This window comes from Daphnia magna, linkage group LG5 (genome assembly GCF_020631705.1).
Source record: "Daphnia magna isolate NIES linkage group LG5, ASM2063170v1.1, whole genome shotgun sequence".
In the NCBI taxonomy this organism is placed as follows: Eukaryota; Metazoa; Arthropoda; class Branchiopoda; order Diplostraca; family Daphniidae; genus Daphnia; species Daphnia magna.
The window spans coordinates 12,059,964-12,074,456 of NC_059186.1; the positions used below are offsets into that span (position 1 = coordinate 12,059,964).

The following is a 14,493-nucleotide window of genomic DNA, read 5'->3' on the forward strand; positions in this document are numbered from 1 at the left end:
TTGTGGAATTCCAAGAGATGTCCGTTTTTGCAGATTTTGACAAAAATGGGAAGGCCATACCCATCCCTCTTTTTCATTTTTGGCTAAATTCTAAATCTAATTTAAATACATGATTTCAATTCTAAATTGAACGAAGATCATGAAAATCAAGGTTATTTTTGCGTAGGACTTGTAGTTTTTGAAATTTAGTAGAAAATTGGAGATCAAAGTTGATGCGCCAATTTAACGCGTAAATTTCAAAAATTACTAAGCCAACAAGAAAACTAATACTATAATCAAAATCAGCGTTCAATTTTGTGTATAATGTGTAATTTTTATGGAATTCCAAGAGATGTCCGTTTTTGCAGATTTTGAAAAAAATGGGAAGGCTATACCCTTCCCACTTTTTCATTTTTGGCTAAATTCTAAATCTAATTTAAAATACATGATTTCAATTCTAAATTGAACGAAGATCATGAAAATCAAGGTTATTTTTGCGTAGGACTTGTAGTTTTTGAAATTTAGTAGAAAATAGGAGATCAAAGTTGATGCGCCAATTTAACGCGTAAATTTCAAAAATTACTAAGCCAACAAGAAAACTAATACTATAATCAAAATCAGCGTTCAATTTTGTGTACAATGTGTAATTTTTATGGAATTCCAAGAGATGTCCGTTTTTGCAGATTTTGACAAAAATGGGAAGGCTATACCCTTCCCACTTTTTCATTTTTGGCTAAATTCTAAATCTAATTTAAAATACATGATTTCAATTCTAAATTGAACGAAGATCATGAAAATCAAGGTTATTTTTGCGTAGGACTTGTGGTTTTGAAATTTAGTAGAAAATTGGAGATCAAAGTTGATGCGCCAATTTAACGCGTAAATTTCAAAAATTACTAAGCCAACAAGAAAACTAATACTATAATCAAAATCAGCGTTCAATTTTGTGTATAATGTGTAATTTTTATGGAATTCCAAGAGATGTCCGATTTTGCAGACTTTGACAAAAATGGGAAGGCTATACCCTTCCCACTTTTTCATTTTTGGCTAAATTCTAAATCTAATTTAAAATACATGATTTCAATTCTAAATTGAACGAAGATCATGAAAATCAAGGTTATTTTTGCGTAGGACTTGTAGTTTTTGAAATTTAGTAGAAAATAGGAGATCAAAGTTGATGCGCCAATTTAACGCGTAAATTTCAAAAATTACTAAGCCAACAAGAAAACTAATACTATAATCAAAATCAGCGTTCAATTTTGTGTACAATGTGTAATTTTTATGGAATTCCAAGAGATGTCCGTTTTTGCAGATTTTGACAAAAATGGGAAGGCTATACCCTTCCCACTTTTTCTCATTTTGGCTAAATTCTAAATCTAATTTAAAATACATGATTTCAATTCTAAATTGAACGAAGATCATGAAAATCAAGGTTATTTTTGCGTAGGACTTGTAGTTTTTGAAATTTAGTAGAAAATTGGAGATCAAAGTTGATGCGCCAATTTAACGCGTAAATTTCAAAAATTACTAAGCCAACAAGAAAACTAATACTATAATCAAAATCAGCGTTCAATTTTGTGTATAATGTGTAATTTTTATGGAATTCCAAGAGATGTCCGATTTTGCAGACTTTGACCAAAATGGGAAGGCTATACCCTTCCCACTTTTTCATTTTTGGCTAAATTCTAAATCTAATTTAAAATACATGATTTCAATTCTAAATTGAACGAAGATCATGAAAATCAAGGTTATTTTTGCGTAGGACTTGTAGTTTTTGAAATGTAGTAGAAAATTGGAGATCAAAGTTGATGCGCCAATTTAACGCGTAAATTTCAAAAATTACTAAGCCAACAAGAAAACTAATACTATAATCAAAATCAGCGTTCAATTTTGTGTACAATGTGTAATTTTTATGGAATTCCAAGAGATGTCCGTTTTTGCAGATTTTGACAAAAATGGGAAGGCTATACCCTTCCCACTTTTTCATTTTTGGCTAAATTCTAAATCTAATTTAAAATACATGATTTCAATTCTAAATTGAACGAAGATCATGAAAATCAAGGTTATTTTTGCGTAGGACTTGTAGTTTTTTAAATTTAGTAGAAAATTGGAGATCAAAGTTGATGCGCCAATTTAACGCGTAAATTTCAAAAATTACTAAGCCAACAAGAAAACTAATACTATAATCAAAATCAGCGTTCAATTTTGTGTATAATGTGTAATTTTTGTGGAATTCCAAGAGATGTCCGTTTTTGCAGATTTTGACAAAAATGGGAAGGCCATACCCATCCCCTTTTTTTCATTTTTGGCTAAATTCTAAATCTAATTTAAATACATGATTTCAATTCTAAATTGAACGAAGATCATGAAAATCAAGGTTATTTTTGCGTAGGACTTGTAGTTTTTGAAATTTAGTAGAAAATTGGAGATCAAAGTTGATGCGCCAATTTAACGCGTAAATTTCAAAAATTACTAAGCCAACAAGAAAACTAATACTATAATCAAAATCAGCGTTCAATTTTGTGTATAATGTGTAATTTTTATGGAATTCCAAGAGATGTCCGTTTTTGCAGATTTTGACAAAAATGGGAAGGCTATACCCTTCCCACTTTTTCATTTTTGGCTAAATTCTAAATCTAATTTAAAATACATGATTTCAATTCTAAATTGAACGAAGATCATGAAAATCAAGGTTATTTTTGCGTAGGACTTGTAGTTTTGAAATTTAGTAGAAAATGGGAGATCAAAGTTGATGCGCCAATTCAACGCGTAAATTTCAAAAATTACTAAGCCAACAAGAAAACTAATACTATAATCAAAATCAGCGTTCAATTTTGTGTAGAATGTGTAATTTTTACGGAATTCCAAGAGATGTCCGTTTTTGCAGATTTTGACAAAAATGGGAAGGCTATACCCTTCCCACTTTTTCATTTTTGGCTAAATTCTAAATCTAATTTAAAATACATGATTTCAATTCTAAATTGAACGAAGATCATGAAAATCAAGGTTATTTTTGCGTAGGACTTGTAGTTTTTGAAATTTAGTAGAAAATTGGAGATCAAAGTTGATGCGCCAATTTAACGCGTAAATTTCAAAAATTACTAAGCCAACAAGAAAACTAATACTATAATCAAAATCAGCGTTCAATTTTGTGTACAATGTGTAATTTTTATGGAATTCCAAGAGATGTCCGTTTTTGCAGATTTTGACAAAAATGGGAAGGCTATACCCTTCCCACTTTTTCATTTTGGCTAAATTCTAAATCTAATTTAAAATACATGATTTCAATTCTAAATTGAACGAAGATCATGAAAATCAAGGTTATTTTTGCGTAGGACTTGTAGTTTTGAAATTTAGTAGAAAATTGGAGATCAAAGTTGATGCGCCAATTTAACGCGTAAATTTCAAAAATTACTAAGCCAACAAGAAAACTAATACTATAATCAAAATCAGCGTTCAATTTTGTGTATAATGTGTAATTTTTATGGAATTCCAAGAGATGTCCGATTTTGCAGACTTTGACAAAAATGGGAAGGCTATACCCTTCCCACTTTTTCATTTTTGGCTAAATTCTAAATCTAATTTAAAATACATGATTTCAATTCTAAATTGAACGAAGATCATGAAAATCAAGGTTATTTTTGCGTAGGACTTGTAGTTTTTGAAATGTAGTAGAAAATTGGAGATCAAAGTTGATGCGCCAATTTAACGCGTAAATTTCAAAATTACTAAGCCAACAAGAAAACTAATACTATAATCAAAATCAGCGTTCAATTTTGTGTACAATGTGTAATTTTATGGAATTCCAAGAGATGTCCGTTTTGCAGACTTTGACAAAAATGGGAAGGCCCTTCCACTTTTTCATTTTTGGCTAAATTCTAAATCTAATTTAAAATACATGATTTCAATTCTAAATTGAACGAAGATCATGAAAATCAAGGTTATTTTTGCGTAGGACTTGTAGTTTTTGAAATGTAGTAGAAAATTGGAGATCAAAGTTGATGCGCCAATTTAACGCGTAAATTTCAAAAATTACTAAGCCAACAAGAAAACTAATACTATAATCAAAATCAGCGTTCAATTTTGTGTACAATGTGTAATTTTTATGGAATTCCAAGAGATGTCCGTTTTTGCAGATTTTGACAAAAATGGGAAGGCTATACCCTTCCCACTTTTTCATTTTTGGCTAAATTCTAAATCTAATTTAAAATACATGATTTCAATTCTAAATTGAACGAAGATCATGAAAATCAAGGTTATTTTTGCGTAGGACTTGTAGTTTTTTAAATTTAGTAGAAAATTGGAGATCAAAGTTGATGCGCCAATTTAACGCGTAAATTTCAAAATTACTATTACAAAGCAAAAAGAAACTAATACTATAATCAAAATCAGCGTTCAATTTTGTGTATAATGTGTAATTTTTGTGGAATTCCAAGAGATGTCCGTTTTTGCAGATTTTGACAAAAATGGGAAGGCCATACCCATCCCTCTTTTTCATTTTTGGCTAAATTCTAAATCTAATTTAAATACATGATTTCAATTCTAAATTGAACGAAGATCATGAAAATCAAGGTTATTTTTGCGTAGGACTTGTAGTTTTTGAAATTTAGTAGAAAATTGGAGATCAAAGTTGATGCGCCAATTTAACGCGTAAATTTCAAAAATTACTAAGCCAACAAGAAAACTAATACTATAATCAAAATCAGCGTTCAATTTTGTGTATAATGTGTAATTTTTATGGAATTCCAAGAGATGTCCGTTTTTGCAGATTTTGACAAAAATGGGAAGGCTATACCCTTCCCACTTTTTCATTTTTGGCTAAATTCTAAATCTAATTTAAAATACATGATTTCAATTCTAAATTGAACGAAGATCATGAAAATCAAGGTTATTTTTGCGTAGGACTTGTAGTTTTTGAAATTTAATAGAAAATTGGAGATCAAAGTTGATGCGCCAATTTAACGCGTAAATTTCAAAAATTACTAAGCCAACAAGAAAACTAATACTATAATCAAAATCAGCGTTCAATTTTGTGTATAATGTGTAATTTTTATGGAATTCCAAGAGATGTCCGTGTTTGCAGATTTTGACAAAAATGGGAAGGCTATACCCTTCCCACTTTTTCATTTTTGGCTAAATTCTAAATCTAATTTAAAATACATGATTTCAATTCTAAATTGAACGAAGATCATGAAATTCAAGGTTATTTTTGCGTAGGACTTGTAGTTTTTGAAATTTAGTAGAAAATGGGAGATCAAAGTTGATGCGCCAATTCAACGCGTAAATTTCAAAAATTACTAAGCCAACAAGAAAACTAATACTATAATCAAAATCAGCGTTCAATTTTGTGTAGAATGTGTAATTTTTATGGAATTCCAAGAGATGTCCGTTTTTGCAGATTTTGACAAAAATGGGAAGGCTATACCCTTCCCACTTTTTCATTTTTGGCTAAATTCTAAATCTAATTTAAAATACATGATTTCAATTCTAAATTGAACGAAGATCATGAAAATCAAGGTTATTTTAGCGTAGGACTTGTAATTTTTGAAATTTAGTAGAAAATAGGAGATCAAAGTTGATGCGCCAATTTAACGCGTAAATTTCAAAAATTACTAAGCCAACAAGAAAACTAATACTATAATCAAAATCAGCGTTCAATTTTGTGTATAATGTGTAATTTTTATGGAATTCCAAGAGATGTCCGTTTTTGCAGATTTTGACAAAAATGGGAAGGCCCTTCCCACTTTTTCATTTTTGGCTAAATTCTAAATCTAATTTAAAATACATGATTTCAATTCTAAATTGAACGAAGATCATGAAAATCAAGGTTATTTTTGCGTAGGACTTGTAGTTTTTGAAATTTAGTAGAAAATAGGAGATCAAAGTTGATGCGCCAATTTAACGCGTAAATTTCAAAAATTACTAAGCCAACAAGAAAACTAATACTATAATCAAAATCAGCGTTCAATTTTGTGTACAATGTGTAATTTTTATGGAATTCCAAGAGATGTCCGTTTTTGCAGATTTTGACAAAAATGGGAAGGCTATACCCTTCCCACTTTTTCATTTTTGGCTAAATTCTAAATCTAATTTAAAATACATGATTTCAATTCTAAATTGAACGAAGATCATGAAAATCAAGGTTATTTTTGCGTAGGACTTGTAGTTTTGAAATTTAGTAGAAAATTGGAGATCAAAGTTGATGCGCCAATTTAACGCGTAAATTTCAAAAATTACTAAGCCAACAAGAAAACTAATACTATAATCAAAATCAGCGTTCAATTTTGTGTATAATGTGTAATTTTTATGGAATTCCAAGAGATGTCCGATTTTGCAGACTTTGACAAAAATGGGAAGGCTATACCCTTCCCACTTTTTCATTTTTGGCTAAATTCTAAATCTAATTTAAAATACATGATTTCAATTCTAAATTGAACGAAGATCATGAAAATCAAGGTTATTTTTGCGTAGGACTTGTAGTTTTTGAAATTTAGTAGAAAATAGGAGATCAAAGTTGATGCGCCAATTTAACGCGTAAATTTCAAAAATTACTAAGCCAACAAGAAAACTAATACTATAATCAAAATCAGCGTTCAATTTTGTGTACAATGTGTAATTTTTATGGAATTCCAAGAGATGTCCGTTTTTGCAGATTTTGACAAAAATGGGAAGGCTATACCCTTCCCACTTTTTCATTTTTGGCTAAATTCTAAATCTAATTTAAAATACATGATTTCAATTCTAAATTGAACGAAGATCATGAAAATCAAGGTTATTTTTGCGTAGGACTTGTAGTTTTTGAAATTTAGTAGAAAATTGGAGATCAAAGTTGATGCGCCAATTTAACGCGTAAATTTCAAAAATTACTAAGCCAACAAGAAAACTAATACTATAATCAAAATCAGCGTTCAATTTTGTGTATAATGTGTAATTTTTATGGAATTCCAAGAGATGTCCGATTTTGCAGACTTTGACAAAAATGGGAAGGCTATACCCTTCCCACTTTTTCATTTTTGGCTAAATTCTAAATCTAATTTAAAATACATGATTTCAATTCTAAATTGAACGAAGATCATGAAAATCAAGGTTATTTTTGCGTAGGACTTGTAGTTTTTGAAATGTAGTAGAAAATTGGAGATCAAAGTTGATGCGCCAATTTAACGCGTAAATTTCAAAAATTACTAAGCCAACAAGAAAACTAATACTATAATCAAAATCAGCGTTCAATTTTGTGTACAATGTGTAATTTTTATGGAATTCCAAGAGATGTCCGTTTTTGCAGATTTTGACAAAAATGGGAAGGCTATACCCTTCCCACTTTTTCATTTTTGGCTAAATTCTAAATCTAATTTAAAATACATGATTTCAATTCTAAATTGAACGAAGATCATGAAAATCAAGGTTATTTTTGCGTAGGACTTGTAGTTTTTTAAATTTAGTAGAAAATTGGAGATCAAAGTTGATGCGCCAATTTAACGCGTAAATTTCAAAAATTACTAAGCCAACAAGAAAACTAATACTATAATCAAAATCAGCGTTCAATTTTGTGTATAATGTGTAATTTTTGTGGAATTCCAAGAGATGTCCGTTTTTGCAGATTTTGACAAAAATGGGAAGGCCATACCCATCCCTCTTTTTCATTTTTGGCTAAATTCTAAATCTAATTTAAATACATGATTTCAATTCTAAATTGAACGAAGATCATGAAAATCAAGGTTATTTTTGCGTAGGACTTGTAGTTTTTGAAATTTAGTAGAAAATTGGAGATCAAAGTTGATGCGCCAATTTAACGCGTAAATTTCAAAAATTACTAAGCCAACAAGAAAACTAATACTATAATCAAAATCAGCGTTCAATTTTGTGTATAATGTGTAATTTTTATGGAATTCCAAGAGATGTCCGTTTTTGCAGATTTTGACAAAAATGGGAAGGCTATACCCTTCCCACTTTTTCATTTTTGGCTAAATTCTAAATCTAATTTAAAATACATGATTTCAATTCTAAATTGAACGAAGATCATGAAAATCAAGGTTATTTTTGCGTAGGACTTGTAGTTTTTGAAATTTAGTAGAAAATGGGAGATCAAAGTTGATGCGCCAATTCAACGCGTAAATTTCAAAAATTACTAAGCCAACAAGAAAACTAATACTATAATCAAAATCAGCGTTCAATTTTGTGTAGAATGTGTAATTTTTATGGAATTCCAAGAGATGTCCGACATCTAATTCTAGTGGATGCATGGCGAAAAACGAAAAACGCTTTTAGTGTAAATTCCAAGTCAAAACAAACTTGATTTTCTCCACCTTCGTTAAATTTTTAATATAACTCATATAAATATATCTATAATTCCCATTAATCGTAAGAGATGTATACAATTCATGTTTAATTAGATAGTTGTTAAACACGTATCAATTTTGCTCGTTCGGGAGCCGAACCCTAGAAATTCGCTAGATCACACTGATGAGCATTTAACGCTTATTTCGAGAGGATCATTCGTTTTCTTGTAAAAAAATCGGAATCAAAGTGAGCTTCATCAGTTTTTTCGAAGCATTACAATCTTGGAAAAAGGTAAAAGCATCCCAAGAACAAAGGCGAGGTTTTCCTTTGCTTCGAAAAATTACTGCAACCCTGTAGGCAAGTAAAAATGTGTTTTAATCTGAATAATGGCAATATCCATACGCACTAATTTCGATCAAATAATATATATTTACGTTTGAAAAAGATGGGAAAACTGTTTGCTTCTTGTTAAATGAGTCGTGCATAAACCAGAAAAATTAGTCGAAATAACCTATTATTGAATTATATTAGGCTGCTAAACGATTCAAAATTTCACGAGAATTTTTTTTGGATTTCGATGATTGACACACCTTTACTATAGCAAACCGAGATCGTTAACAATATTGGTTAACTCGACGATGTAACCTCTCCAAAGTTAGTATGACCAGTCTCCTTTGCATGCTGCTGGGCTTGTGTCTGGCCTGTTAAAAAGCAATGGCACACCATACACTTGAGACTAAAGTGATTAACATCCGTAAACTGGTGGCTAGCTCTAGCTTCAGCTGCCAATTCTTCAGCTTGCTGTAATATCCAAGTATCTGTAGTGGGAAAAAGCGTTTTGTTTGGGCTACCCTGTAACAGACACCAAATCACAATATACCTTGACTTGGTTACATATATCACAAAAATATCCAATCTTACGTCGAAAGGTTCAAGGTAGAGAGGGTCGTAATGAATGCCGTCATAGATCAAAAGGATTCTCTGACCATAATTCTGGTCTTCACCAAACTTGTTGATAACTGAATGCTGAGTATTCACCACATCAATCTCCAATCCAAAATATGATGATAAAATGGCTAGTTCTATGGCCCCTCCCCATGAATCATCCTGTTTGATCAGAAACATGAAAATAAGTATTGAATACACTACATGAACTTTTACCTGAAGAATCCATTTTTTATATTCTTTGTTTGGCTTTCCAAGCAGTGCCTCGTTGTATTGTTCTGTTTGATTAACTACTGTTGATGCAACCAACTCTCTCATAAAAGAGCTAGATGTGGGATCAGGTTTGCCTGAATAAAACAATTATTATTTTGAATAATAAACAGGTTAAATTGTCTACCTGAGAGACAAAACCCAATGCTTGTAAAGAGGCATGAATTGTCAGATGGTACAACTTTCCTCATTAGTATGCCTGTTGGTGCATCTTTTAGTAACTCAACACTGTCTTCACTATGTGCTGAAGGCAAGCACTCTGATGACTGTATCACTGGCAGCTCTTCTACAAGGAGGGTGTCTCTTTCCTGAAGGCCACAGTCACCAAGAGAGACACTTTTGTCAGAGATGTCCAGAGCAATTGGTGGGAAACCCCGCAAGATTTTAACCAAGTGTACAGGAATTTGAGTGGATTTTGATAGTTCATCTAGTAACTGATCAACTCTGCTGGTTAACGTGAGGGATGAAATAACAGACTGGCCGCCTTTGTGCTTTACTCGTAATTGCATTTTTGACGCCATTGCTTGAAAGCAAATTTCTCCTACCAGAACCTGTACGGTGGACAAAATAAAAATAGATAATCCAGTAGAATTTGTTTGATAACAATTTGGGGCATCAAGCTAGATTCACAAGCAGTCGAAGTTCCCGAGGAGCTGCACAATGCGAATTCTTGAAAAAATTCTAAAACCAAGGAATAATAACGAAGCACTAGGAAATTCCATTCAGCGTCGTCCGCTGATGCTTAGCTTTCTTTTGATACACGCTGGAGAGAACAGAGAACGGAACATGTTAAATTTTAAATTACAAATAAACTACTTTAAATTTATTTAAGCCTTAATTTTATGATGCGCTCTATTTACCTATAACCTACTAGTAATTTGGATCAATTGTAAAAATATTAACTCTGTATTAACCTGCTAGTTAAATGGCGTTGCTGTTGTTCACTAGCAGACGCCTTTGTGAGGAGTAAAGGTAAATGACAAAGAGACCATCATTCACTATCAATTGCCTGTGGATAAAAAAATCTTAGGAGTACAGAAAACCAGTCACTTGACATAAACTAGGGATTTTCATAAGACACAAACGGTATACCATTATGCCTTTTCTTGAGAATCTGATGGAACGTCTCAACCTACAGGAAAAGCGTAACACTTACGCTTCCATAGCAGCTGGTATACTAGTAAGTATAGACAATGACGTCATTCGTTTATTCTATTCCATAAAGAAATCAGTATTATATCCCATTTATTCAGTTCTTTCATGTCATGTAATTTAATTAATTTAATTCTTTTGTTCAATGCAACAGTTTGCCTCAGGCTGGTGGATGATTTTTGATGTTGCTGCTCGTTACCCATCTATGACAGATTTCCATCATGCCTACCATGTCTGTGGTGTAGTAGGCACTCTATCAATGATAATGTAAACAGACCAGTAGTAAAATACTATATTTTAAATTCTAAACGTTTTTTCTTAAAGGATTAACATGGTGAGCAATGGCGCAATTCGAGGAGATAGTTATTCTGAAGAAGGATGCCTGGGTTCCCGTGGTGCTCGTGGTTGGTTCTTTCTTGGACTTGTTCTAGGTTTCACTGCCCTCATAGCATCCTCTTGGATTCTATTCCAAGCCTATATCATCCCTGCAAACACTCCGCAGTGGCCTGGAGTCGGGCTCTTCACGCAAAATCTTTGTATATTTTTATCGTCTCTCATGTTCCGATTCGGCAGGTCCGAAGAGCTTTGGTCGTCTTAAAAGTGCAGACTTCGAAAAATTCACAGCGAGTTAGCTGATGAAAACTATTTTTTATGTGCATTCAAACCGTTTATATTGAAGCACGGCGATAAAAACCTTTTTCGTTTTCACTCACATTTTCTTCTATTCATTTTCATTTGAATTATTACCAATCGGTGTGTGATACTCTCAATACAGAAAAGCGTACACTAAGATTGCTTTTAGTTTAGCTATGTAAAGGTAAAATAACGAAAAAGAGAATCAAAAATAAAAGGAATATAGGATAATAGAGAAGGCACCAGCGGATATCTAAATTATCTATCGTACTGGAGTAATTTTTGAATCAGACACTTCTTTGGCGCACGTACAAGCTCACACAAACAACAAATGGGAAGGAAATAAACGTTTCAACAGTTTGAACACCAAATAATCTTATCATAGAGATACTCCATGTGCCGAGGAAAACAATTTCGTCTAAGAATCTCATCGAAGTTTACAACTGATAAGTTGACAGATGAGAGGCGCCCCAAAAGTACGATTATCTAATGGATTGTTAGGATGCTTCATTGTACGTTTCTTATTCGCTTTAAAAGCGACCCCTTTTAGAAGGCGGTACCAAGTGAGCTGGCAATTCGGGTGGGATGTCGTGACCGTCTAGTTTGATGTTGATCAGGTGCATAGCCAATGCAAATTCATCCGAATCGAGCATGCCGTCCTTATCGACATCGGCAAGCTTCCAAACTTTACCTAAGACTGAATTTGGTAACTTCGATTTGACCATCTCGGACTTGGCAGCTGCAAATAGAAGTAGAAACACAATGGGTGGAATTAGAAAATCCACACTACATGGAAACAAAAATTGCACGAGGATCCAGCTCACCTGCTCCCGTGACTTTTCCGTCGATTGGATTGAGACTATCAAAGATATTGTCGGATTTATAGCGATCTTTACTAACAATCCATTCAGGCTCGCCGGCACCAGCATCAATACCTTCGCCTTTCAAATAGCCGAACGGACTGGCCTTTTCACTAACTCCATCGAAAGCGCCACCTTTGATGCCAGAACCATTAGGCTCAGCGGCGGCCCTGATCACCGATTCCTGTGGTATGACAGACATTAAGCGGGCTATATCTTCAGCCAGCATTCGGTCAACTGCTTCCAGCAGCCGAGGTTTTAGAGGTGGAAACTTGGTAAAATCGTGATGAACTAGTTGTTCCTATTTTTCAGGTAAAATTGACCGTAAGTATTATTATTATTTATGTTTTGTTTATTTAAGTTTAAGGGACAGATCTAACCTGCATTTTCTTGATGTCAGGAAAATCACCAGGTGATATCTGATATTCTCGTTGAATCTGATCGTAAATTTGGCTCAAATTTTTAATGAGTTCTTTCTTCTTGGCGTCTTTTCCAAACATGGTTGGAAAATCCTTTCGCAGGGCGCTAATGATATATGCATGAACCTAACAAATTTGGGAAACAAAAACAAAAAATGTAAATAATAAAACTTCCCTACATACATATTCAATTACAAATTACTTTGGCCAGACGAGCACGCTTAATTAAATCGTTTAGCTTTCGTAAAGCGGCATTCCGTGGTAGGGATTGCAAGTCCGCAAACAGGTCCTGTTCTTCGGCTTCGAATAACCTGAAGATGGAAGGAAAATGTTATTTTAAATGTACTCCAGTGTGCTCGTCAACAAACGTGAAAACACAAGTGAACATAACTCTACCTTCTGTTCATGTCGTAACGTAGAGGTTGATCCCAAAACGAACCGATGTAGACACGAGCCACCTCGGGCGTGTTTAGCACTTTACCGAGAGACCACATAAGAGCACCGTAGACTCTCATTAACTGCTGATGATCAATCATATCCGCCTGGAACAATAACATGCCGAATCAGTGAGGCTGATACACAATTTTTCCTACAGCGAATGTAACTCACTTTATTAAGAATGATCCGGATTTTATCATCATGTCCTCGTAACGCTTCGATAGAACGCCTAAACTCATCGGAAATGTCCAACTTGTGGGCATCGAAAAGAAGAATAATTCTGTCAACTCTTTCAGCAAACCACTCCAGTACACCGGTGAATTCGTAGCCTCTGTCCGTCCTCTGCTTTTCGCCTGAAAGGATTCCGGGCGAATCAACGATGCTAATACCTTTCAGAACCGGGGAATCGACCGTAGAACACTGGAATCGGTTAAGAAAGGCATTGCCGAATTTGGATAAAGGCCGAAATTGTTTTTTGGGATCGACAACAAGGGCGTTTCCCGGTATGACGCCTTCAGTATCACCATGCATGACAGCAATGAACCTATCTGTGGTTGGCTCGGGCCCGATTCGGATTCCTACGTAACAAAATTTTTTTTTCAAGGAATACAGGAAGTTGCAAAAAGAAAAAAAAATACCAGGAAAGTCTTTTTCTAATAGGTAGCGAATGAAAGTAGTTTTGCCAGTAGAATACTGGCCAACAAGGAGAATCATTGGCCTGGCATCAAAATCAGGATCACTCAACTCTGGGGAGTGGAAATCATGAAAGAAATACTGCTGCTCCAAAGGAAGAATCTTGCTCTTGTAAATCTTCTTTAACCCTTCAACAACACTAGATAGGTGCATGAATAAAGACAAAAGTGGGTTAATTGCAGTTCGAGTTGCATGCTTACACACACTAAATTCTTATTTAATAATGCTCAACTTGACAAATAACCAATTAGTTATTTCACCATAAACAGTGTTTTTGGTAAACTAATGTGAATTCTGAACTGGCTATCAAATATAATTTCAACGGAGAGCAAACCTAAAAAACAAATTCAACACTTATCCTATTTTTCTTCAAAAGTAATACAATTAAAATATCACATTAGTTAATCAAATATTTTGCTTAGAATACACACCTATCGTAGATCTCAGGCTGTTTGTTGCGGGCTTCATCTTTGCTCAACCAGCTAAACATGTTTTAGTTGTTTTTGCTCTCCTTATGAAGAACGAGCTTAGTGTAATTCTGCTGAATGAAAGCCAACGATTTCTGCAACAACGGAATGTTTTTAAATATTCGGGTATTTTAAAATTAGACAAAAGACACTTACGTCTGGCGAGACCTGTCTCTAAACAGAACACACACCCCTTTCGAAAGCTCTTGTGTTGAGAAACCGCTACAACACTTCACTACGTCAGCTTTGTATTTGAGAGAGAGGAAGGGATAGTAATTCAAACGTCCAGAGCTACAGCACAGACAGTGGAGAGGCAAGATTTCAAGCGTGAATGCTGGAATCGTGACGTGAAACGGAACT

The 14,493-nt window shown here is 33.6% G+C and overlaps 3 protein-coding genes across 5 annotated transcripts; 1 reads left to right on the forward strand and 2 right to left on the reverse strand.

Moving 5' to 3' along the window:
• Positions 1-8,145: 8,145 nt before the first annotated feature.
• LOC116923297 (ubiquitin thioesterase OTU1) lies at positions 8,146-10,348 on the reverse strand. Of its 3 annotated transcripts, none has more exons than XR_004394492.2 (6): positions 9,599-10,234; positions 9,418-9,548; positions 9,178-9,363; positions 8,847-9,108; positions 8,691-8,767; positions 8,146-8,607 (listed from the first exon to the last, which is right to left on the reverse strand). XR_004394492.2 is itself a non-coding variant. In XM_045173609.1 (6 exons), exons 3-6 carry the CDS (start codon positions 9,990-9,992, stop codon positions 8,884-8,886), a joined length of 936 nt encoding a protein of 311 aa, XP_045029544.1. In that variant the 5' UTR covers positions 9,993-10,022; positions 10,102-10,234; positions 10,332-10,348; the 3' UTR covers positions 8,764-8,883. The 3 variants fall into 3 exon arrangements, 2 of the variants coding, with proteins under 2 accessions (XP_045029543.1, XP_045029544.1); XM_045173609.1 differs by lacking the exon at positions 8,146-8,607 and adding an exon at positions 10,332-10,348 and having other exon boundaries at positions 8,764-9,108; positions 9,599-10,022; positions 10,102-10,234; XM_045173608.1 differs by lacking the exon at positions 8,146-8,607 and having other exon boundaries at positions 8,666-8,767.
• Positions 10,349-10,416: 68 nt separating this feature from the next.
• LOC116923299 (transmembrane protein 50A) lies at positions 10,417-11,415 on the forward strand. Its single transcript, XM_032929758.2, has 3 exons — positions 10,417-10,651; positions 10,778-10,890; positions 10,948-11,415. The coding sequence occupies exons 1-3, from the start codon at positions 10,568-10,570 to the stop codon at positions 11,219-11,221; spliced, it is 471 nt and encodes a 156-aa protein (XP_032785649.1). The 5' UTR covers positions 10,417-10,567; the 3' UTR covers positions 11,222-11,415.
• Positions 11,416-11,484: 69 nt separating this feature from the next.
• Positions 11,485-14,451, reverse strand: LOC116923294 (EH domain-containing protein 3). The gene is made up of 9 exons (XM_032929751.2): positions 14,290-14,451; positions 14,098-14,228; positions 13,612-13,805; positions 13,145-13,551; positions 12,932-13,077; positions 12,738-12,846; positions 12,497-12,661; positions 12,081-12,417; positions 11,485-11,995 (listed from the first exon to the last, which is right to left on the reverse strand). Exons 2-9 carry the CDS (start codon positions 14,154-14,156, stop codon positions 11,787-11,789), a joined length of 1,626 nt encoding a protein of 541 aa, XP_032785642.1. The 5' UTR covers positions 14,157-14,228; positions 14,290-14,451; the 3' UTR covers positions 11,485-11,786.
• Between the last annotated feature and the right edge of the window lie 42 nt (positions 14,452-14,493).